This window comes from Mya arenaria, chromosome 3 (assembly GCF_026914265.1).
Source record: "Mya arenaria isolate MELC-2E11 chromosome 3, ASM2691426v1".
In the NCBI taxonomy this organism is placed as follows: Eukaryota; Metazoa; Mollusca; class Bivalvia; order Myida; family Myidae; genus Mya; species Mya arenaria.
The window spans coordinates 58,580,542-58,607,058 of record NC_069124.1 but is presented as its reverse complement, the minus strand read 5'-3'; the positions used below and the strand labels follow the sequence as shown (position 1 = coordinate 58,607,058).

General features: G+C 33.6%; 1 protein-coding gene across 1 annotated transcript in view; it reads left to right on the top strand.

Annotated features, from left to right (window-relative positions):
- Positions 1-6,465: 6,465 nt before the first annotated feature.
- Positions 6,466-26,517, top strand: part of LOC128227952 (circadian locomoter output cycles protein kaput-like) — a 31,501-nt gene continuing 11,449 nt past the window's right edge. Inside the window, exons 1-9 of the mRNA XM_052938937.1 lie at positions 6,466-6,601; positions 17,799-17,870; positions 19,219-19,367; positions 20,879-20,970; positions 23,029-23,118; positions 23,693-23,804; positions 25,300-25,419; positions 25,651-25,822; positions 26,380-26,486. Of these exons, the coding sequence (XP_052794897.1) occupies positions 6,549-6,601; positions 17,799-17,870; positions 19,219-19,367; positions 20,879-20,970; positions 23,029-23,118; positions 23,693-23,804; positions 25,300-25,419; positions 25,651-25,822; positions 26,380-26,486 (967 nt within the window). The 5' untranslated portion in view covers positions 6,466-6,548. The remainder of the gene's footprint in view (positions 6,602-17,798; positions 17,871-19,218; positions 19,368-20,878; positions 20,971-23,028; positions 23,119-23,692; positions 23,805-25,299; positions 25,420-25,650; positions 25,823-26,379; positions 26,487-26,517) is intronic.

The following is a 26,517-nucleotide window of genomic DNA, read 5'->3' as shown; positions in this document are numbered from 1 at the left end:
CCAGCCAGATCTGTCCATGCACGACTAGAGTATGTCCTTTGAAAGTATAAAAACAAAAATCTATTTTAGCCAAGGTTATAGCATGTCTAGGATTAAAGAGAACAACTTGTTATTTGGTTGTGCAGTTGTTTTTATGTTGTACTCTCCCTTGCCCTTGTTAAAAAGAGTTCAAAATTACAGTTTAAAGATGTTGGTTGATTTTGGCTCTATTGGTAAAAGGTCAGAAGTGTCTGTCGTTTGTGCATCCATCTGAACAGGCTTGTGAATATTTGTTCAAATTATGCCCCTGTGGTCATTACTGGCAACACCCCTGGGTTCCCAGGTTTGGTGTACTTATTTAGGGAAATGTTTGAAAATCTTTTGTCTGAAACCGCTAGGAAGACCCTTGCTATTTTGAATAAGGCATCATTTAGTGGTCCGCTACCAAGATTGTTCAAATTATGCTCCTGGGGTCAAAACTGGCCCTTCCCCGGGGTCAAAACTTTCCTAGAGACTTATAGAAGAAAAAACTTGCAAAATCTTCTCGTATAAAACCACAAAGCTCATACCTTTGATATTTGTTGTAAAGCATCATATGATGACCCTCTACCAAGAAAGTTAAAATTATGCCCCGGCGGCCAAAGCTGTCCCAACCCCTTTTGGCCTACTTTTTTCATTTTTAAAGCTACATCAATGAAATTTGGACCATGTATACAATTGTGCAAACGAGCATCAATGTTGTCCTCAGATGACATTGACTGTGACCTTTTGACCTACTTTCTTATTTTTGAAGCAACAGCAATGAAATTTTGGACCATGTGTACTGTTTTGTAAACAAAATATTTATTTTGTACTTGTATGACCTTGTTTGTGACCTCTTGACCTACTTTTTTTTATTTTTGAAGCTACAGCAATGAAATTTGAACCATTTGTACATTGTGCAAACAATTAACTAAGTCTTAATATTATCCTCAGACGACCTTGACTGTGGCCGTTTGACCTACTTTCTTAATTTTGAAGCTACAGCATTGAAAGTTTTACCAAGTGTACAGTTTTGAAAACAAATATTAATTTTGTCAATGGATGGCCTTCACTTGTCACATAGTAGAATAGTTCATGCAACTAATCTGCTTACAAATTTCTGTCTTCAGATGTTGAACGCCCAACAATTTCAGCTAACCCAAACACAAAACTTTAAATAAATGTGTGTTGCCTATTACCCATACATACATGCTCTGGATTGGAAATGTCCATAAAAGTCATGCCTGTAGAGCATAGGCCCTCATGGGCCTCTTGTTGACTCTAAAAATCTAGTAATAAAAAAGGTTGGATAGAGAAAAAGAGTATGATGAACATATTTACGTATTTCATTTATAAAATGATTACAATTAAAAAGATGATGAAACTCGTTGCCTATTTCTTGTCTATAACACAATCTATTTTCTCTTCCAATACCATAAACGTGACCTTAATTTTCTACTGGTAAATTAAAATTAAGGCATCTAAGACAAGTATGATGGCATATAATTGCCGTTAGATAAACTGTTAACGTTTGCGAATTGTTTCGTGTTAGCCACTTAATTTTCGGGATAATTATCTAACTACCTAGAGAATATTTGGGTGCGTTACTGTTTTGGTAATATACGTATCATCAGACTAAAAACAGGCTTGAAAGTGCCCAGAACTGCCGACTATTTCCTTTTTTAGCTGTACAACACCTACAGGTTAATTAGTTATGATCTGCGAATTACACTTAATAAGTAACATACTAACCGGTTAACGTAATAACGATTCGTGTTACCACTTAGCTAAAAATGCATTCCATATTCAGGCGCTAACAGGTTATCTAGGTATGGTTTGCGATTTCCACTTAATATGCTATGTGCAATGATGAGATGTAAATAAAGATACAAACAAACAATAAGTAACATAATAACTGGTTGACGTAATAAGTTTCTTGTTAACACTTACTAATTGAAATTCGCATATCATAACCAGTTATGAATATATATGAATATTTTCCGAAGAACGCAACATTTTCGGATATGTTCGGATAGCAAATCATCGCGTAATAAAATAAATTGAAACATTGTCTTGTTATTGTTTGTATTGTGTCAGCAGACCACGAACAACTTTAATCAACATGTTGAAAAAATATATTGATTTATGATTTGATAAATGCAATGTTGTCATTAGCGTTGCCCATTATGAATTTTGGTCAACATATACCGTTTGGATGCAATCCTCAAACGCCAGTGGATCTGTAATTCCAAAATTCACGAAATGGAAAAGTCCCTTAGAACCATACATTTGAAATAAACAGAATTTGACACCAGAATGGGTGCAGTAAAGAAAAGAGTCAATGACATTGCGAAATCATGCATCAGAGATGAAAACGACACGCGAAAGATTTAATTTATGACATTATAACAAGTTAAACATTTAGACACAATGTGATGAAACATCAATGTAATCGTAACAACAAGAAACAGAAAGATCAAAAGATGAACTCTTGGACATGAAAGCTTGTTCGATGAACAGACAGACAGCAAGACAGACATACAGACAGTTTATTGACGTGAGCATCTGCTAATGCTGAAAACTGTAATGAGCTCGTGAAAGACCTGATTAATCTACATTTACAACTTTACACAGACAACATGGCCGTCGATCGTGCACCAACTGGGAGCTAAAGCCGCACCATAGTTGTTAAATTTCATAGCTACACTTCAAGAGAGGCGGTGCGAATTAAGTCGCTAGAGCGGATGTTTAAACCGCTCTCCAAAACCAAGGCCGTGGGATCGGAATTCAGTCACCACAGGAATATCGCGACGACCGGAAAGCGTTATACCTTCTCATATTGTTTTAAAATAGTATTATGACAAGAATAATTATAATGTTACAATATGCTCTTTAACTTCTTATAAGTATCAAATCTAAATAGTTATGTTAAATATTTAGAATGTTAAATCTGATTTGAGCCTTTATATTTCATTGACTTTAATATGCACCTCAATGTTTTCATGTTGTACATGAATTTGAGAGAATAAAAGTATTGACTGACTGACTGACTGACTGACTGACTGACTGGCTGGCTGGCTGACTGACTGACTGACAAGAGAAGCCGCGGACCGTGAAGACAGTGAGAGTCTATCATGACTCAATCATAGGGGACAGAACTCTTACCAAATAGTTTGTTAACGGTAAACATTGTGACCCAATAAAAAGTAGTGCCTAGAGAGGTCAAGAGGGTCGGACTTAAGACTCTTATCCTGGAATATATATATGGCCTTTCCAGAAAATTCTAAGATGCTAAGTTTATAGATATTATTAATCAAAATGATATTATTTTGATATCAGAAGCATGACTTTCAAAGCATATAATTATGTACTTGTTTAAAGATGCACTCTTACCCCCAAATAAGATTTGCCGCAATTAATACAATTCTTTTGATGTACCAAAAAAATGAATAAATGTCAAAAACAATGGTTATTATGAAGGAAAATAGTGCAGAAAACACGGCATTTCTAATTTTTGAGACGATAGTAGATCACAGTAAATCTTTTAACAACAATCATTTAATATGTTTGCGTTTTCAGCTATGAAATACAATATTGTTATCAGTAATGAATTTTCCGTAAATGCATTATTTATTAATCATAGCTTATTATGGACAAAGTTATCCAAAGATCTATTTAACTTTAACGAGGATGTATACATCTGTAACACATAATTTTTATATTCATCAAATTATTTCAAAAGTTATAAGAAATGACCAATTTAACTTCTTGACTACACAGCGATCTAGGTATGGGAGGTTATACATTTCATTCAATGAATGGATCGAGCATTGTACATTATTTACTATTAGAACCACAGGATTTCAATTATATCTCGAACTTTCAAATTCTGGAACAAAATGAATTTTCAGATCATCCAGGCATATTTTTTTTTTTACTTTAGATAAAGAAAGTGATACCAGACCATATAAATTCTGATCAATACAAGCGATAAAAGTTGTAACGATAATATAAAACAAAAATATATTATATGTCATTCATTGAAAATTGAGGAACTAAAAAAATCGATATCTTCACATAGTGAACAATTATCGATGCTAACAAAACAAATAAACTCTAATAGTACACGTTCATTTATACAGATAAATGAGGATTCAGCTACGTGTATGTCTGTTGAAAGAACAGTTAAACGGTCAAGATTGCACACCTCAATAAAAAGCCGTGGTTTAATGCAAAATGCTATAATGCAAGATCCATTTTCAAGACGGCTAAAAATAAATTTATACGTTGTAAAAGTTGCGCAATTTTACGTTGTGATTATATTCAGTGTGTGTATACCGCGTCATACATGCTACGTTAGGGGCGATATTTTGCTTCGAATGAAGACCTTAAACAAAGAAAACTTCACCATTTCTGCACCATTTTTAATCATAGCGCGGTGAATTAAGTCTTCATTTTAAGCAAAATGTTGCCTTCCGACGTAGCATATATGACGTAATTTATCACGTGGTATACACACACTGATATTGCAGCAGATACTTACTACAATAAGATTAAACGCATACATAAAAACGAAAACCTAAAGGAAAAGAAAGCTTAAGCAACCCCAAGCAAGTCAAAACAAAAAGAGTTCTGGAAAAAAGTAAAGCTGCCGTATAAAAACATCCTCGAACTGCTGAAAATATAGAGCTTGAAGAATTATGTGAATTTAAACTTTCAAAACCTTATACAGTACCACTAACAATAATGATAATCCTAATCTTATGAGAAATATCAATGATAAATACCTTCATAAAGAAATAAAATTAACAGAGTTAAGAGAGGCAGTTTTCTCACAAAAAAAAAAATAGAATGATATATTATCAGATATTAATCATAATATTGACGGGTTTTTTAGTATAAACGATGTAAAATTATACTTTCTTTTATTTACTAAAATAATGATATTTTAGAGAGGTAGAAAAACTAATTATTACTTAAATAAAAATTTAGAAATGACTGAAACCTTCAAATATTTATTAATAACTGAATAAAGAATTATTAATAACTGAATAAAGATTGGTAACTGGAATGTAACACAGAAACACGTATCACACCACTTCCTGTATGCCTTACACGATTTGTTTATTGTTTTTAATCAATTAAACCTTAACATTGAAGAGAAATGTTCACTTTTTTGTAGTCTTATTGGCTCAATGTTAAACTATGGTACTGAAATTTTCGGATAACAACCACCAAAAGACATAGAATTAATTCATTGTAATTTTTTGAGAAAAATTCTAAATGGCAAAAAAGGACAAATCTATCTGCATTATATGGAGAATTAGGCAAACATCCAATGGTATTAGAACGTAAAAAATAAAGATCAAATACTAGATGAGAATATTGAAATCTGATAATAAGTCTCCGTCCAAACATACTTATACAATGTTAAAGAATGATATCGATAGCAATAATAACTATAACGGAAAAAATTATGCTTCCCAGCATTAACTATTTTAGACAAAATTGGAATGGCTGATATATGGTTCGCTCAAGATATACAAATAATCCTCATCCAATTAATAAAGGAAAGACTATTTGATATTTAAAGATGCACTCTTGCTCCCAAAAATATTTTCCACAATTAATAATATTGTTTTAATATTCATTAAAGAATGAATAAATGTCTTAAACAATAGTTATTATGAAGGATACCGAGATTATTTTGAAAAAAAATGTGCATAACACACGGTATTTCTACGTTATAAAACGATAGTTGATCACAAAAAAATATTTTAGCATTTACCAATCATTTAATATTTTTGCGCTTTCTGCTATTAATTACACGGTTACAATCTTGTTTTCAGTAATTAATATTTTCCATAATTTCATTATTTAGTATTTACATTTATTCATCCTTTAATGAATTTTCTACCTTTTAACAATACATCGATAACATCACATTATAATGTCAATCAACCAATCACGCAACAATGTATCGCTGAAAGTTGTTAGTAACGCTGAAAATCGTGGTCTTCAAAAATGTCAAGGGTTTCATCTATCTAGCTGTCAGCTTAGATTCAACACTCCTTATGATTTATCAGAGTTAATTTCGAAATAAAAAGGTGCATTTTACAAACCATGAGCGAGTTCCTTAAAGTGAAATTATTATTTATTAACCGATTCTGGAAAGAAATAATGAACGATTTGTGTAAATAATATAAGCAAAGAATTGCATGATCTTAAATATGTTTTGGTACGGCGACATACGGGATCTGGTAAAACCGAGTAAAAATGTGATAAATTGTTCGAATTCTAAAAAAAAAATCCTTTGTAATGTTTCAAAATATGTTTACTTTATTACTGCATTTAAAACTGAAATAAAATTTATCTAAAATTATCCTTATAACAACGATTTAATAAACTTTTTCAATACATGAATTATTATCTGTACCAATAGTTTCGCACAAAACATGGCCGCCTACATAAGACCTGTCATAAGATTTCTTACAGCTGATAACTATTGTTAACGCTTGTGGTGCAGATGGGTTAGATAAACAAGGCGAATGAACTACGGAAAGCGAATGTCTCTTAGTCGGCCGGCAAATGTCACTGACAGGTATAGCAGTTTCAGTGCTCCAGCCAGGATTTGAAAAGGGCAGGATGGAGTTTTGAAAAGGGCTAGCTACATGAGTCGTATAGGGGCGATTGGGGGAGGGGGGTTCTCCCCCTAGAATTTGTTTTGTTTTCATACTCAATTTAAATCATTTTCCATCATTTTCAGGCTTAAACAAGATGTTGTTGTTTTTCTCTCAAAATTTAGAAGGGTGTGTTTGAATATTAAAATTAGAATTTGTCTCTTTGTCTGTGGTAGTATGATTGTACTTGTCTGGAGTCTTCTTAAGTCTAATGTCACACATTTTTCCTAAAATCTTGTTAAATGAATAGAAAAAAAACAAAGGCAGTTAAACATTTGAAGCAATCAAATAAATACCAAAAAAATACAAGTATGTAGGGGACGAATCTGGCGCAGTATGAAATGCATACAACAAAGAAATAGAGTAATGCATACAACATAGGCAAAGAAGGGTTTTCACATTTGCATACAACATACACAAAGAAGGATGTTGAGAAACGCATACAATATAGAATATGAACAAAAATATTGACATTGAAATATAATTGTTTAAATCAATAAATTAGTATGTTTATGAGGTTAGTCAAGTGAAAAATAGTTAATTCACTTTAATTTTGAATTTTGCTTTTAAAACTAAAACCTAATTGATTTGTTTTTCAAACTTTTTGTTTTGTTTGAATAGGGAAAAGAACCTTATATGAAATCATTAAAATTGGTTTAATTAAGCTTGAAGGAAACAAAAAGTTTATGAAAACTTTGCAATTGGATGAAATAAAGATTGTATTCATTGTGTATACTATACAAGGTTCGACACTAACGGTAGTCCGGTAGTCCGAGACTACCAGTTTTGTGCTCGGACTACAAGAAATTTTAAGTCAATAGTCCGTCGGACTACTAGAAAAAGTAAATATGACATCAGGTAATTGAGCATAAAATATTTATTACGTTTAAACTTGCGTAAAACGTGTTGTTAAAATTTAAAAAAAAAACGAGTATCACCGGTAAATACTCATTCTAAAGTTTGCCAAAGATGGCCGAGCAGTTCCGGACAACCTGGACTGTTAAGCGAGTTTCGCGCGCAATTCGTATAGCCTTTCGATCAATATTTAAACCAGTCTGTAGAATGTCTTTATTTAGAATGGGAAAAACCATTTTGCACTGTATGGTGTGTTTTAATCGTCAGACACGTGAAAGTCTGCCAGTGTCGGCGAGATAGATTTGGGTTTAAAATGAGGTAGAATTTCTAGATCCCTTGCATTTTCAGTCAGAAACAATGACAGATACGATGTTAGCAAAAACTTGATGGTTGTTACTATTTTTAGATTTTCTGAAAATACGTCATGCCTCATGTCTATTTATTTATCGTTTAGAGTATTGTCAAATGTCGGTGTTTTGATAAAGAAGACAGAAGGAACATTATGTATGGCTTGTGAAATATTTTAACTGGCTTTTAAAAGAGCAGCTTAAAAAATAATTATACTGCTCATAAATGTCTAATTGCAGACGACGGCAGAAATTGTGTGCGTTAATTTTCGCGCCAAAATGTCGTAACATTTTATACATTGAAGTTAGGGCCAATAACAATTCTTATCAACTCCCAATTAATTAATAACATTTTGGGAATTAATTTCATTATATTTTTAAAGCATTATTGTATGTCATTTTAATAGATTAACAAACACTACTGAATAGTAGGATGCCAATATCAATTATCAAATAGTGCTGACCAGTAGGATGTCATTTGTTCCGTAACTTAGCAACGATCTCGGTCGAGGTGTCAATTGATTTATTGCAACATTTTCCTGAAAGTGACAGATTATGGGGTATTTTAGCATGGTTTTTAGAATTTTATTCTGGGGTATTTTAGCATGGTTTTTAGACTTTTTAAGGTTTTAATATTGAAGGCCAAACATTGTTTTGAAGAATGTGGAAGTTTTAAGATTGAGACAGATAAGAAACATGATCAATCAAAGGGTTATACTGACAATGTTTTTAAGGAGAAGTCTAACAAAACACTGAAGGAATCCGTTGCAGGCTTGCAATTTTTTTTGGACTATCAGAATTTTTGCTGGACTACCTGGATTTTAGATCCAGTAGTCCGAGGGACTACCTTGTAAAAAATGTTAGTGTCTAACCCTGCTATATAAGCACATTTATGAAACAGAAACATATCATGTCACACTGCATGATTACAATACATCAGATATAAAATAAATAGATATAAATAATTTCTCATAAGTATAGTAAAGCACCTGGTATTTGATAAAAGACATACGTATGTATTTTCAAGAATTATTGTAAATTATATGTAACAATTATAAATTGTATCCAAAATGAACAACACATTTGCATAAATATATTATATAAAAAAATGATGAATACAACAGAGAAGCATGTGGGATGTAAAGAGTTTACATGTACATTTATTTGTTTACTATACTGAGTAATTTTTTACTTAAATATTGCATGAAAAACATAGAAATTCCTCAGTGGTTGTTGAATTATCTGAAGGTGTGTTAACACAATATTTGTTGGTCTTGACGGGTGTGGTGAATTTGACATGCAGGCGAAATTGTTGGGTCCATTTTAAAATTATATTTTCACCGTTCTTCATCCTCACCGAAAAGTGGGAGACATTATATAGTATTACATACTAAGTAAATGTTTTCTATACAACATATGTGCTGCTTCCATATGTTTCAAAGAAAGCTTTTTGTAAAGTTTTTGTCATTAACAGTCAAATTAAGGTTGACCAGTAAGAAACATTTCTGAAACTGGTTCATTATAATTTCTTATGTTTTCAAGATATACAAAGCTGTCACATTTTTCTTTTTCTGGTAATGGTTCTATTTTAGGGATTTTATGAATTCAATTTGCCTCAAACTTTAATGAAAAAAAATAAAAAAATAAATCCTGCTTTGGAGTCCTTGATGTTAATGAGTAATTTTGGCGTTAATGCAGAGTAAAAAAGGCTTTTTTTGCTTTCCTGGAATTTTGTGTTTTAGTTTGGCGTTAAACTTAATGAGTTGTCTAGATTTACAAAATCATCAAATTCAATAAAGATTGAGATCAATACACAGAAGCTGTGTACTATATACAGATTGGTGGGGGTCATTTATCCAATAAAATTAAGGGTCACTTGTCCAGTAAAATACCAGTTATTGGAGATTACTTATGGGTATTGTCTGCCATAAGGTGTCCAAATGACATAATCATGATTCATTAATGACATAATCATGATTCATTATATATTTTTCATTTGTCACCTAACACCTATCTTTATGGCATCCCTTAAATTAACGATGTGTGAATAAAGAACAAACAAACGATTGCATAGCACCTGCTATCATGGATAATAGGAGTATTGTCTCAGAATTTTGGTGAGTTTATAATAAGGAAGTCAATAAATGAAATCAAAGGATTGTCACAAGACAGCATATAGGTCAATAAAGATTAAGATCAATACACAGAAGCTGAGTAAGATACACAGATCAGAAGAAGATAAAGTCAATAAATGAAATAAAAGTTTCTACAGATTCTACACATATGGGAAACACACATCTTTACGATTTTAAATCATTCATTTTAAATTGCCCCAGAAAATCGTATATTTGTTATTTCTCAACTCATTTTATTGAAAAGAAAACACTATAACACGATTTATCCAAGGACTCTGTCTTACTTTCCCCGATTTCAAAGTCTTCATAAAAGAAATAATAAATTGTTTCTTTATAAATCTAGATATTAAACCATTAAATCAATTGTAATGATTTGAAATAAGGTTCTTTTCCCTATTCAAACAAAACAAGAAGTTTAAAAAACAATCAATTAGGTTTTAATTCTAGAAGCAAAATTCAAAAATAAAGTGAATTAACTATTTTTCACTTCACTAAACTCATAAACATAATAATTTATTGATTTAAACAATAAAATTTCACTGTCAATATTTTTGTACTTATTCTTTGTTGTATGCGTTTCTCAACATCCTTCTTTGTGTATGTTGTATGCAAATGTGAAAACCCTTCTTTGCCTATGTTGTATGCGTTACACTATTTCTTTGTTGTATGCATTTCATACCAACCCGACGAATCTTAGTTTGGTACGATCGGGATTGGGTACGAATGTTATATTCAGCCTGGCTGTAATTTAGTTGTCTTTGGTGAAATAATGTTTAATATGCTGAAGTTTTAGATTAAAATGACAATAAAAATCACTGCCCTTGCTTAAAAAAAATCACTTACAAAACATGGTACATTGATAAAATAACTTCGAAATTCGTTCTGACAAAATGGCGGTTTCCGCGAATTTTGTCATGATCGTAGACATGATAGTTAAACGTAGCAATAAAGCATCAACATATTTTTGTGGGTTACAAAGAAATTTTCATCATGAATATTTTACAAATAAACTTTCAAAACATATACTGAAAAAGTGATGTATTTGGTTGTGTTAGTGCCACCTTTCTTGTGTTTACAAATCGGCAGTGACCGTCTGCTTCAAATCATTAATGTTTAAAATGGTGAGTCTTGTCCGAACAATACAATTAACAATTATTTTAAAAGATTGAATTGTGCTTGACACCATTTTTCACCATCTCTTTGCATTTTCTATCGCATTCTACAAACTTTCATCATTGAATGAACGAGTTCTCAAAGTATATTCTGATTGGCTGACATTCAATAACCGTTGTTTCCATATTTGGCTCTTCCTAATTATTGGATAAAAGATCGCCGATTATGAATACACAGGTCGTCTGCTCACTACACAAATACACAATAAGCTGTCATATGACTTGGACAAGGCACATGGGAAGATGAAGGGGCAGTACGGCATATTTTAAGAAGTCAATGGGGGCATGGCGACACCTAGCGGGAACACTATTATCATAAGTGTTACGTAATTTGTCTCAATTATGACAGCGGATTAAGGGCTGCCGATCTTTCATAATGATTTAATTAGTAAAAAGGGCACTAGTTAACAGGATAATTGGCGCTAATAGAGCATTTGTGAAAAGGGCACTACTCAAAAAGGGGGCAGGGCGGTAAGAAAAGGGGCACGGGCGCTGCGCCATTGAAAAACGGGCTAGCTGGAGCACTGCAGTTTATTTTGATTTTCTTTGTGTGTTGCCAACTTCTCTCCTTCCTACCACTGAGTATTGAAAGTATGATGCAGACCCCAACAGCTGCCTCTGGCTCACTTTAAATAGTTGCCTGTGGCCTCAGTTGGGTAAAAGCAGTCTTGACCCTGGAAAAAAAAAATACATCAACATTTTATGGGCTGCTTATCACGTCATGGGACCCAATTCAACTTTTGATCATGATTTGTCAACAAATTTCAACATTTTATAAAAGGTAAAAATCCACTAGGGTTATATAATTAACAAGAGAACAAACGTTCCAAAACACAATTCGTCATGGAAATGATTAACGTCCAGTTTAGACATAAATTTTATAGCAAATACAGACAATGCAAAAACTTTTTCTTCTTCACAGGACATTGCGACAGGTAAACACTGAAAGTTTACCTGTCGCACCAAATTTTTACCTGTTGCATTGTTACAAACAGTATTCAGTTACATCAGCCTAAACCTTGATTTTAAGCCTCTTTTTTAAATAAGTTTTGTAATTCCCCATTATAACAGGTTTAGATCTTTTTGGTTAGATTTGTCCTACAGTACTATAATAAATTACAAAAAAAGAAGCCAAACATAATGTAAAAAAAATCAATATTCGGATCATATAAATGTCATAATTATTTTCTTCCCTTGCCTCCCAAAAAAAACTCGTATCTGGTTTGTCTACCCATGGAACAGCTAGATCTTACTCATTTAATTCATCTTTAAATTAAAGATACAATACTGTTATAAAATGTAACGAATTGTACTACAAGTCAAACTCAGGCACAACATTTATGCAAACACGAAAGTAGAGTTATTGTTATTGGCAATGTTAAACAGAGCGGAAAGAAAGTCAGCTCGGTATATTAATCATCATATTTAATTAACACGATTGCCGGGAACCACTACATACGGAATTTTGTAATTTCCAAACATTTCCGTAAAATAAAAGTATTAGAGTACGAGCTGAAATCGGAACCTTACGTGTTTTATCGGCTTTTACGGAAACATGTCAAAACGGGGTTTACAAATAGTGAAACACGGATTAACACGCTGAATAAACATGATATAAAAATAACTCTGAACATTTATTTAGAAACTGAAAGTAAATTTTCCGAAAATTAAATGCTGCTGACTTTAATTTTTCACCGGACATTGTGACCGACCAAAACAAAAGTTTCGTCTGTCAAAATTGAAATATACCGGACATGTCCGACGGACTTTTGCATTGTCTGCTAATATACTACTCTTAAGCATATAACTGCATTCTGGGCAATGAATAATCGCTTTTACAATGAATGACACAACAATCTTACCAGTTATTCCAAATTGTAGCAGAAATCAGATTTAAAAAATACACACTATCGGCCAAATTTCGCCATAACACACATCTTCGATTAATTCTAATGCTGCCATGAGCGCTTGAAATGATCCCAATGGTATTTTTTAGATGGAAGAAGATGGTTTATCATATTCCGAGACAAATGCAATTTATTTGGATATAATTGGTTGAAAATAAGTTAGCTACATGCTTTACATAAACACCTATGTCTGTACAAGGGCCCTAACCCTTGAGCGCAGGTATACGAGTTTGGCCGACATAGCTCATTAGCAGGTGTTGCTGCATCTGGCCGACCCTATCCACTACTGGATGTAAACACATCGCCCGCATATTTCTATAGGGTCATTTCAATTTTGCATCTTTCTTTTTGTTAACAATATCCCGGATTTTCATAAAACTAAAGCTTAACCTTTTTTGTATTGATTTTCCCTTGAAAATATCTGCTAAAATTTGAAGGTAATTATTTATGCTGCCAGTTGCAGGTGTGAGATCACACTGTGATGTAATAAGACCACTAGGCTGAGTACTGTATGAAAAATCCCCAAATGCATTGATGCGTAAATCATTAAATATATTATGTCAGTTCAATTAACCATTAAAATCAATAAAGATTATAATTATTTGTAGATAATATTTTGTGTTACAAACAATAGAAACAATAAGTAGCTGAGAAAATGACGAGTAAATTTTCTGTTGAGCTGATTGATATCCAGCATGGTTCCAGTTGTAAAATAGGTTAGGTAAACACATTTGTGCAAGTGTTTGGATGATCTATATCTTTTTATTCATACCGGGAAAACATTTATCGGCTTTCCTTTTGTAAACAATTTTATGCGGGGGTAATAAAGTTAAACAGACACCCTGGACTGGATCGCTCAGCTGGATGACACCGGATATTCCTGCCATATTTCTGTGTACTAAACACAAGAACATCAATAGACGGCTTTTTAATCCAGACGGGTCTTTTTTATGATAGGGGTAATAAAATTTAGATTGATCCCAGCATTTTTTTACCCTTTGATTTAATGCAATTATGACATTTCAAAGAAATGTTAAAATTCCATCTTTCACATATGAAACAAAATAATTTTATATTTCATCATTGACACCATTTATTAGATAATTTAATTATCTATAAAAATGTATTCACATAAAAAAGATTTGGCCACAATTATTTGGAGTAATATTAATTTTAAGGTCATACTGCGATATTAATTTGCTAATTTTCAAATCTCCAAAAAATCCTGTACAGATAAGGACTGCTTATCAGTAAGTTGGCTATTTACTGGGAGGTGTAATCTGGCCACTTGCCTATGTGCAAAAGGGTTAATGAAGTTTTGAAATTTTAAAGAAATGTTACAATTCCATCTTGGAAATGCATTCACAGATGAAATAAAATAATTTTCTATTTCATCATTGACACCATTTATTAGATAATTTAATTATAGATCTATAAAAATGTATTCACAAAAAAAATTTGGCCACAATTATTTGGAGTAATATTAAATTTAAGGTCATACTGCTGTAATAATTTGCTCTTTTTCGATTCCTATAAAATGCCTATACAGATAAGGACTGCTTATCAGTAAGTTGGCTATTGACTGGGAGGTGTAATCTGGCCACTTGCCTATGTGCTAAAGGGTTAAACAACAAAATATGACATAACCAGCAATGGATTTGGATATGAAGGTTGTTTTAGTTTTCAAATCAGTTAGTTTCAAAAAACTTTCATCTGGCAAGTGGATGCTGTTAGACCATACATGCCATATTTTCTGGAAACCATTGAGGGGGATTTGTTCAGAAAAAATTTGGTGGTATTCAGGGGGATTTTTTAGCAGGTCTAAGTTGGCAAAATTTCAAAGTATTTTAGATGCAAGTACGAAAAAAATGTATTCACATATATATTTTGTTTGAAAACCTTAAACTTTTTCATTATACAGAATTACTTTATGTCATGATTTATCATATTCTTATGATTCACTGTCATGTCATACTGTAATGCACTTGCAGAACAAAATATGTCATTGGAAAAATGTGTTTTTGAGACCATTAAATCAAATATTCCTTCCTCCAGTCTTTTAAAAAAATTGCTTAATACTATCAGCTATGATGGTGTTCAGACAATAAGAGAATGGAATAAATATTATTAATTTCTTCCTTCTCCAAATTACAGTTGAACACCGCTTCTCCGAACATCATTTATCCGAAATTATTGCTATTTAGAAATTATTTTTCTGTCCAGATTTTATCCTCTTTGTTTAACTAAATTAATAATTTTTAATCCGGAATCGCTAGTCCGAAATAATCGCTATTCCGAAGTAAAAATTATGCTCCCAGATTTGTTATTTCACGCCTATTAATCAATCCTTATTGCAAACTAGATTATCTCATAGTTTTTCACACCATACTGCGAATGCACTCGGGCATCGGCTTGATGTGACAATGTAGCACAGTTAGCACTTGTTAAAGAATGACATTGAACACACGTATGTTACAGACATTAGAAAATGAGTGATACATTTTGGTGATGTAGCGTGTATATGATTGCTGGTAAACACAACCTGAATATCATTCAAAAATGTCTATCTCATCAGATTTGATCGCCGCATTGCTCACTCGACCAACTACCAAACAATCCGGAGAAGGAATCATCATTGTGCAGCGAGACATGACATCATTCTTTAAAAAATAAGCCGAACGATACTGAGTAATCATTGTATAATTTCAGTGCTATTTAAACATGCTTTTCATAAACTGTTAGACTAGATGTACATGTTGAAATTGACGATTTGACAGACTTAAATTTCAACACATTGATGGAGTGTTTCCTTTTCACTCAGGTTAGTCCTGCTATAGGACTTTGGATAACTAACGTCAGCGAAACAAATTGTACTCGCTTCTTCTTGTATCAATCCGTCGCTGAACCTTAAATGTGTCCACACTCTTGATTTTAGTATTTTAGGAGCATCTTTCAATGATGGAGACACCATGTTACTTGGCTAGTAAAAATGAAAATCTATTATTAATTGGATGCCAGAATAACTACTAACAAATTGCACACCCTGTAACAAAACTTCACATGTTTAGAATGCGGATTCAATTAAACGAATAGGTCATTTTGCGGCATGATGTTTAATATGCAGATCGAATCAAAATTTTTGAGTGTTTGTATTGATTTAAATTGGCAGTTTAAAATCAATTTTTCAATGTATAGGAGTGAATCCTTGCACCTTTACCTGAGTCATCCAATTATTTTAACATGTTTACTAGCCAATTGTCTAAGAAATCTGTTCGGTCACTGAAAAAAAAACACTTGTCACTGCAATTATTTTATTGCTCAGGAAAAAAATAATAATAATAAACTCAGTCATTCTGATAAATTAGCAGTCTCTTCATGTAATATATACCCTTACTTCCTGAACAAAAATAATACAAAACTCTGTCATACTTAGCAGTCTCTTCATGTAATGTATACCCTTAATACTAACTAGTGCAGACTGTGTTAAGGAACTATCTCATGTTTTTGGACTAATTTTTTTCCCTCAGTAATGCATCTGAAAGCACCAAGATTAAAATTACTCTTTGATAATGAAATTGCTGAAAAAAAATACAATTACACGGGGGTATGGTCAAGAAAAAAAATGAGAAAACTGACAACAAAACTGCTCAACAACAAGGACTCTTACATAAACCGATGGATAATTTAACCTTTAAAGCATTTTGTTGAAAAGCGTTACTGCTGTAATTTAACCTATGTAGGGAAAAATATTAACTCTTTCAGGAGGGGAATAGGGCTGAAATTTAACTATAAAAAGGCTGAATAGCACAAATATGACACCAATGGGAGCTTTTCTCCACCTTGACAGTTTATAGAGTTTAATTATTTGAGGTGTTCAAAGCAATCCATTGGATTGTGCATTATAATTTTATTGATAAAATAAAATTATTATTATCCTTTTAGTGTTCAATAAAATGGTTGGGTGACTAACAGCATCAGGTTAATTGTTGGATATTTAAGTGTTTTTACACTTGTGAGGGAAACTGGAATACATATAATATTGCTTGATCATCCCTGATGTACATGTTAGGCACAAGTGTGTTTAATGGTTAGTGTCCCTCTTTTTCTTTTAGGTCCAATATTTCACCATCCACTTGTAAGGCTTTGAAAAATAAGTTTCCCAAATGGCTAGGATATTGTTGAGTGAAAGTATATATATAGCAAGTCCTGTATTTGAAACATACCTGTGATATAGAGCTGGACTGTTTTGTAGATACAAAGGGAACAGTTTGTTAGGCAGCGTTGTTTGCATCAATGTTGTTGGTTGTCTGTGTCAATTTCACACTTCAATTCTCCATCAATAGGTTGTGAATGACTTGTTACAGAGTCCTCCAATCTGGTATGCACACTTCTCATGACCAGAAGATGACCCCAATTTTTGCTCAATATACGGTACCCAGAAAGTTTGATGCCTTGACTTGTTACTAAAACTCCAATGGAGCATTGTGCATGGAAAATTATGGAATAACCCCAAGTGATTTTTTTTATATCAAATGTCTTGGTCAAGGTAACCCATTTTACACTAAAATTGGTATTAGAAATGGTTTCAGGGGTGCTGCTAATAGGCAACTCATCCAAGTTATGGAATTCTAGTTTATATATATTATTTTAAAAAGGTTACATGATTGTACCATAATCATAATTCAACAACCCATATTTTCAGTGACAGTGCGCTGGCAGACGACGATGATGACTATAGAAGTCACAGACGGTCCTCCATTGCTGGAAAAGATAAGTATGTAATAAATTGTAGAATTTGCATACCTGCTAAAGTATTATGCTTAAGGCTTCCATTATATATTAATGAATTCAGGGATGTGATTTGTATGCGGATCTTATGGCTACAAGGACCAACTTTTTAGACTGATTAAAAAAAAGTGGTTGCTTTTGGTTGTTACTTCAATTGTTGTTAGAATTGACACTCAAATTTGCTTCAAATTAGAAGTCAGGAGAGCCCTCAAAAGGGCTTCTTAAAAGCCAGTTTTGCTTCTGCGGCAGGGTGCCTTGCCCCCTTTGAATCCCATAGTGGGCCTTAAGTGCCTGCAAAGATTCTAGGACATTTGCCCCCCCGGATGTTTGCCCCCCCCCCGGATGTTTGCCCCCCTTTTGGACCATCGCGGACATTTGCCCCCCCGCCGTTTTCGAGGGGGCGGACATTTGCCCCCCCGCCGTTTTCGAGGGGGCGGACATTTGCCCCCCCCCCGGTTTTATAAGTTTATACCAAGATATTAAAAATATATTAATATATAAAAAAAATGAACATTTTTTTCTTTAACTATTTGTTCAATTTACGTGCAAACTGCCAACCGATTTACACCAGTTTGTATGTTTGTCACTAATTACATATAAATACAGATTACACCGTTCAGGTCACACATGTGACGATGTAGGCTTAGGTAAGACAACAATGTAAATCCTTTTATAATATTTTTATTTCAAATCAGAAGTCATATAGCACATTTATAGCACTCATATATACAAGTATATACAGCAAAAAATACGTTTCTGTTCTCTGAATGGTATGATAAGTAATTCACTAATCAAGATCAAAATAGCACATTCAAATGGAGGGGGGGCAAATGTCCGCCCCCTCGAACATTGAGGGGGGGCAAATGTCCGCCCCCTCGAAAACGGCGGGGGGGCAAATGTCCGCCATGGTCCAAAAGGGGGGCAAACATCCGGGGGGGGCAAATGTCCGGGGGGGCAAATGTCCGTTTACCGCCTGCAAAACCCTTTGCCGGATCAAACACATCCCTGATGCTGGTTGCACAAAACATCTACTTTCACTTTTGTTTTTAGGTATTGCTACATATATATATATAATTTTTTTTTAACCATTTTGGATAAAAACATATAGGTAATAAATCCATTTATAGGTAAAACAAAATATGGCTCAAAGTGATTTGCTCTGCAGTATTATTATGCATTGCTTGGATAAAGAAATTATTTGATCGTTGTTGATAACATGTATGGGTATATCCATTGTTACATATTTGGTTCAAACACAGTCAACATAAAATGATTTTAGAATTAATTTAAATCCCTCTTTCAGATGCAAAAATGCATGATATTGTATTTTCTAGGTTAAACCGTAACTTGAGTGAGAAGAAGCGTCGAGACCAGTTCAATATGCTTGTGAATGAGCTTAGCACGATGGTGTCCACCACAAACAAGAAAATGGACAAGTCCACAGTCCTCAAATCCACCATCTCCTTTTTGAAAGAACATCAGGGTACGTCAAATCCAAGCTTCTTATGCCCTCCTTCTCAAATAAGGCTCCCATCAAGTCAAGGACTGATGCTTTTGAAACTGAACCATTCTTGTCTGATTTCTGTACACACTGGTATTTTGAGTATATAGCATATTTTTCATCAAGATCACCTTTACTGGAAAGATGAAGTTAGTTAACCACGACATTGCTCCAGCTAGGTCTAAATAGCAGGGTCTGGCACCGTGCTGCCCTTTCCAACAACCTGCTGCCTTTTTACTACACCCTGCTTTTGTTGGACAGAATCAATTCTTAAAAATAAGTATAAAGATAATAAATATACATCTGAACCATATGATTGTTGACAGGAAAAAAAATCGCTCAAGATGTGAGACACATACAAAATGTAGTTCTTCCGAGTTTATAAATGTGTGTAGAGCCAAAAATGGAATTTACTTTTTCACAATCGAAGGTTATCTTAACTATTTCGATTTGATACTTTTTTTCGATGATATTTTGTATATAAAGTAATAATAGCTCAGAAAAGGGGTGATTATGGAATGGATGCAAACTAGAGAACAGCAGGTTGGTCGAGGAAATGGCCAGCTTTTAACCATTTTCCGTCCTATTTGTTTATGAATTGTTCTGACAATAATTAAAAGCTTAATTAACTGAAAAAACTCGGCATCAATGCTGGTTTTTAACTCATAGAATAAACGCAAATATTTATAGATGAAATTCTCAAGGTTGATTTCACACATTTTCCTTAAATGACGTGTTTGAAATAAACAATAAATTGACCAGTGCTTAGTCTTTCAACTTGTGAACATTGCATTAACAGATGATTAGACATTTTACTAGGTGCGAAAATAGATGGTCACAGTTGCCTCAATGAAATCAGGTGATGTCATAAATCACAGCTTAGAAGGTATTACAGTCAGTGTTAATAGGCAAGGGCCAGGGGATATGGACATTAGTCCAGGGCCCCATTTCAATAAAGATTGATAGGTATAAGATCATAAATTTCTGATAAAATATCATAAGAAGTTTAATATGGATATTTTGGGTTTAGATTTTGTCCTCTAGTACACTTCAGCACTGTAAGGTTTATGTCTAAGATGTCTCATTTAAACTGGCCTCAGAGCTGAGAGTACACTGCCACATCCTTTTCAGTAAACATCAGTGCAGGAACTACCTGAAGGTCAGAAGATACCCAGAGTACATTTGTTTATATAGAAGAGCGCACATTTTTGAGAGATCAGATTATTGACTTGCCTGTGGTCTAAGTGTAGAGAGAACCTAATCTGTAATGTAAATGAAATTCTTTTAATCATTTCATAATCTCCAATGCTGGAATACAAATGTGTATGAAAGAAAACATCAAGACAATTTTAATACCAGTATGGATTTAAACTGACACTGAGTCCTTGAAAATGCCTGAATCCATGGATGTGAGCATGGTTGATTGACTCCCAAACTAATCTTATCTCAAAGTTTGCTTGACTGATTCAGAACTGGTAATTTATATACTTCAGAGTCGACCAATCAGGCACAGGTGAATGAAATCAAGGAAAACTGGAAGCCATCTTTCCTCACAAACGATGAATTCATGCATCTTATGCTTGAGGTATGTTTTATTGTAATTTGTTGAATAGGGAAGAAGAAACTCATTTGAAAATCTTCAATATAGCGCAGAATTTATAGCGCATTTGGTTATTAAAAAACACACTTTCATCAAAATATCTCACACCCTATGGTCATCATATACATTTTTGCTTGCATACTGCAACACAATCTCTCTAACAATACTTGGATTATTTATTATTTTGTTGGTGTAGAGACATAACTATTATTTAATTATTCCCCCATCCCCCCTCCACACATAGAAAACGACATGGCAAGGGCCGTAACTGTGGCTTAAATAATTGTTAAGTTATTCCTCTAGACCAGCAGCGTTATATACAGTGGATGAGGGTTGGCAAAAGCTTGTGATTTGTTTGTTTAGATATACTCTATTTTTATCTTGAATTTAACTATATAAATGACATTATCTTTGAAATACAATGTTTTTAGCTGGACTATTCGAAGATTAAGGAAGGCTGTACTACTCGCGTCTGTGTCGGTGTCCGGTTAAAGTTTAGCACATGTTGGGATTTTCACTTAAAACTCCAATTAAATACCCTTCATTCAATTCACTCAATACTTTACACAATTGTTCAGGGCCATCACACAATGAGGTTAGATAACTCCATATTATCCTTTATACAAATTATTGCCCCTGATTGACTAAGGAACTTGTTTAAATATACCAAAAAGGGTGAATAAATGTCAATAACAATGGTTCTTATGAAGGATACGAGTTTATTTGAAAGAAAGGTGCAGAAAACACGGTATTTCTACCTAATGAGACTATAGTAAATCACAGTAAATCTTTTATCACTCGGCCCTGAGAATTATGGTCAATGTCAAGGTCACTGTAGCTAAGAATAGTAAAATGGCTAGTACTGAATAGTAAGGGTTGGCATATTGTGACCAAACCTGGTATATAGGAAGTTACCGGTAATGGAGACCTTTCATGGTATTGCGTTTGGGGCCCTTAGGGTCATGGTCACTGTTACAAAAAATAGATAACAGTGTGGTAGTTAAATAACTTTGACATATTGTGACCAAAATTGATATGTAGGAATAGTTTATGGAGGACTACCATGTGATAGCGTTTTGGGCCCAAAGTGGCAAGGTCACTCAAGGTCACTCATATCATGGCGTTCTTTGTCTACTTTTCAATTAGACTTTTATTGCTTTCATCATGCAAAACAAACAATATGACAATACATTCACTGAAAAAAACGAATGCATGTTATGAGGATCAATTCAAAACTATTTTGCTAAGAAATGCAAGACTTGAAGTGCTCTTCACTTATTCAGCATTCCTGAATTATTGGTGACGTAAAATTTAGTTGTGAATATTGCAATGTCGGCTACACATCACCAATGTGTTGCATTTTGTTTGAGTGATTGTTCAGTAAACATGTAATTCTATGTTGAACAATTCCTAATAAATGACAAATAATTTGTTTTTTTACTTTTTATTAAAACAATGTTATGCATGTAAAACAAAAAGACAGCAAATCCATGCAGTTGTAACATAGCACAGTTTATATAAAATTTATTTATATAATATACTTAATGCTCAATGTCATTTTGAACCAGGGCTAATTTTGCTTTATTATCACCTCAATCCAATGCCTGTGTGCTATTGCAGTCAACTGTGAAAACTATAAGATGACCGAGTTTGAAACAATGATTGATAAATAGATGTGAAATACCAATTCAGGACCGTAATACTGACTTTGAAATAGCGATAAATTTGAAATAGCGATAAATTTGAAATAGTGATTTCGGTTTACTGATTTTTAATTTTAATTAAACAAAGAAGAAATGAAATGGGCACCAAAAAATAAATTTGAAATGGTAATTAGTTTGGATTTACAGTGTTTAAAAGTATTCTCCAAATGTTTGTCTTTTATTGCATGCTTGCATGCATTTGTGTGTGTGAGATTATTATTATTATTATAATTATAATTATTATTATTAATATTTTTGTTATTATTATTATTATTATTATTATTATTATTATTATTATTATTATTATTATTGTTATTATTATTATTACATTTCTACGAAGGCCCTGGACAGCTTCATGTTGGTGTTTACACAGCAAGGAATCATCATGTACACATCCGATAGTGTTGCTTCCCTTCTTGGACATCTACCGGTAAGAAACATGTAGTTCATGTCTTGGGATTATTCCAGTATTAATAGTTCTCTATATTCCTTTTATACATTATTTTAGTGATGACCCCTGTGTCGTTTTTCAGTGAGGCTAACATGAGTTTTGTCCCTTGACTTAGAAAAATGGTGTGAAAATTTTTGTCATGAAGCACCAACTTTATTGAACAAACACTTCATAGGTATGTTCGTCAGCATGGGCTGCTGTGTACCTGCCATTCCCTCACATTTCACTCATGAGTAATGAGTTAAAAATTGTCTAAAATATTGTTTTTGTCACATGTAGCACCGAAAGGTATTGCACCTACACTCATGGAACTTCATAGGAATCACAGTCAGCATGGGCTGTTGTGCATATGCCATTGCTTTCACATTTCGCTTGTTAATTCCACAACTTTACATTGAACCATTCCTGTGTCAAGGCGTCATCTGGGGGGATTTATCATAACTGTGATAGCTCTAGATAGAAATAAACTTAATATAAAACCAAGTTATAGGTGAATTTAGAATAATATTATTTGCTTATCCATTGCTAGTATTGAATATATCCCTGGTTTCAGACTGACCTGATGAACCAGAGTATATATGACTTCATCAACAAGGCAGAGTCTTCGAGCATACACAACATCCTCTACAACTACAGGGCTGCTCTCACCACCGACTATGAAAGAGGTAAGGTGGAGCTGGGTCATGGATGAGGGGGTTGGGTTTTTGAATAGCAGCCTAAATTTACCAAAAAATAATCCTCTGGCCATACTTTCTCGAATCATGTCCAAGTCCTTAATAACAGGTTCCAGCTAAGCTAACTATTTTTGTGTTTATATAATCATGATGTAATTACATCTATGAGAGGTTTAAATAGGAATTCCTTCTGATAATAATAGGGATGGCAACGAGTAGTAAAATTAATACTCGAGTACTCGGACAATCGTTCGATCGAGTACTCGGGTACTCGATTACTCGGAAAAATTGAATATGTGTTTGCAACTTTAGACAAGATTGTGTATACATGTATCGTTAATGACGTATGTTGTGCGTTGGTCGTATTATTGGTCATTTTCACCTTTAAAGTAAACTTTCATTACGTATTTTAACAAAAAAATGATATAAAAAGAACACAAATGTTGTTTCAGGCTTTTAATTTGTCTTATTCGTTTCATTTTATACAAGTATGCACTGCAGAAATGAACAACAATCAGAATTACAATGAACGAAATTCAGTACGAAGTTCAGTTGTTTACTCTACAAATTATTATTTTTTAAATGATAGTTTTTCGTACTGTGTAATTGTTGTTTACCTCATTAATATTCATAATTCTTGATTTAAAATATCAACCAATCAATCGTGATAATCATTGCAAAAATAGTTAAAATACGCCCATTAAGAAATCAATTCTCGTAACGGTCGATACTCTTTCGCTCGTTAGCGTCCATTGTTTGGTGAAAGGTCTGTACTTCATATACAATAGAATTGTGTAGGTGAAAGTACCGCTATCAAAACTTCGCTAATTGACATCAGTGCTAATTTGAAATAGGGGTCCTTTGTTGACAGTTTGCAACTATCACAACAACTGTCAACTAATTGTTTGAGGTCAATTGTGTACACAGCGGGGATTAGAGGGACCGTAAATTGTCCTCTTGGCAACCAACCAGATCTGATATTTTGTCTGTAAATTGTGTATTTGGTAATTTTTATAGATTGTTTTATTATATTTTTTCCGAGTACTCGAGTAGTGATTTGGTACTCGAGTACTCGGACGTTGATCGAGTACTCGAGTACTCCGGTACTCGTTGCCATCCCTAGATAATAACAATAAACCATTTGTTTATATAGGTCATATTTACGTATGCATTTAGGCTAATTGATATTAGCTACTAAGCCTGTTTAGCTTAAGAAGTTTTGAGAAGTTGGGGCTAGAGCTTTGGCTTTTAGCATTTTGATTTATGATCTATGTATACCATTAACTATATTACTCAAAACAAGTTTAGAACATTCCAAGAGGATAGAAAAATCTTGATTTTGTATGGAGTAAGTGTTTCACCAAAGTCTTAAATGACTTCCATACGGTATTCATTGTTTAACATTTATATGGAAAACGTAAATAAAATTTAATCTAAAGAAGACAACATTAACATACAAACAACTTCAGAATTTGAATGGTTACAGATGACAGTCCTGTGTGCTTTGAGTGTAATTTCCTGCGTGGGTCCATGGATCCAAGGAAACAAGCGCAATATGAGAAGGTCACCGTTCGTGGTGGCTTCCGTCGCATCGTGGCTGGCTCAGGTAGATACACCTTTTGCTTAGTATAAAGATGTTAAATGTAGATTTGTTTTATGATGTTGAGTGAAACCTACCTGGCAAGTTACAAGACAGCTAAATCTTTACAGGAAGTAGAAAACAAATGAGACATTTTTCACGAATTACTGAGTCACTTAAAATATAGCCTTCAGATGTGACTTGAATGCAGTTTATAAACATATATATACTACAGTTGCATACTTCCACCTGTTCCAGATGACGATTGTCAGATCCCCGAGGGGTTGGGTGGTGGGGGTCAGATGTATTTTCTGTGTACCGTCCGGCTACAGAACTCCCAGCTGGTCAGGGAGATGTCCATTGTCGATGAAAACAAGGAGTTCTCCTCACGACATAGTCTCGAGTGGAAATTCCTCTTCCTCGATCACAGGTTATTTTGACTGTGTGTTCACACCTATAGGCATTTTATGTTAAGACATATACTAAAATGTTGAGTTTTGTTTTTGTAAGTGGAACTGTAACTAACCAGATAATACACATCAACGTTCAATTCTATACAACATCACTCATTGACCATTAGCTCTTTACAGCTGGAATGTTTACCCTAAAGTAAACCTTGAAGCTGTTGACTGCGGCCAGTTGTCTGCTCCATAACGGACACAGAACAATGTTGCATGTAAATAAAGAGAACAATAATGTTTAATAGTAATGTATTTGACAGTTTTTTATACAATTAATTGCGCACATGGCATAAATATGGTAGGATTATTCTCTCCTTTTATAAATCATTTATAATGGCCACAATTTGTTTGTTTTCATACCATTCTAGAAGCATGATGGAAGTTCTGTGTTCAGAGATGTCTTGGTTGATCAGTCATCACCAGCAGCACAAAGCAGTTTTTGCAGTTCATTGTAGTTATTTTGTTTGAACAATCTCACCGCAAAAAGATAATGAAATTTATTCTAAATGTTGCGTCAACTTTTCAGAGCACCCCCTATAATAGGATACCTGCCGTTTGAAGTGCTGGGCACTTCAGGGTACGACTACTACCACCCAGACGATCTGGATGGGGTCACTATCAGCCATGAACAGTGTATGTATGCATTTATGTCAGGAAAAGGTTT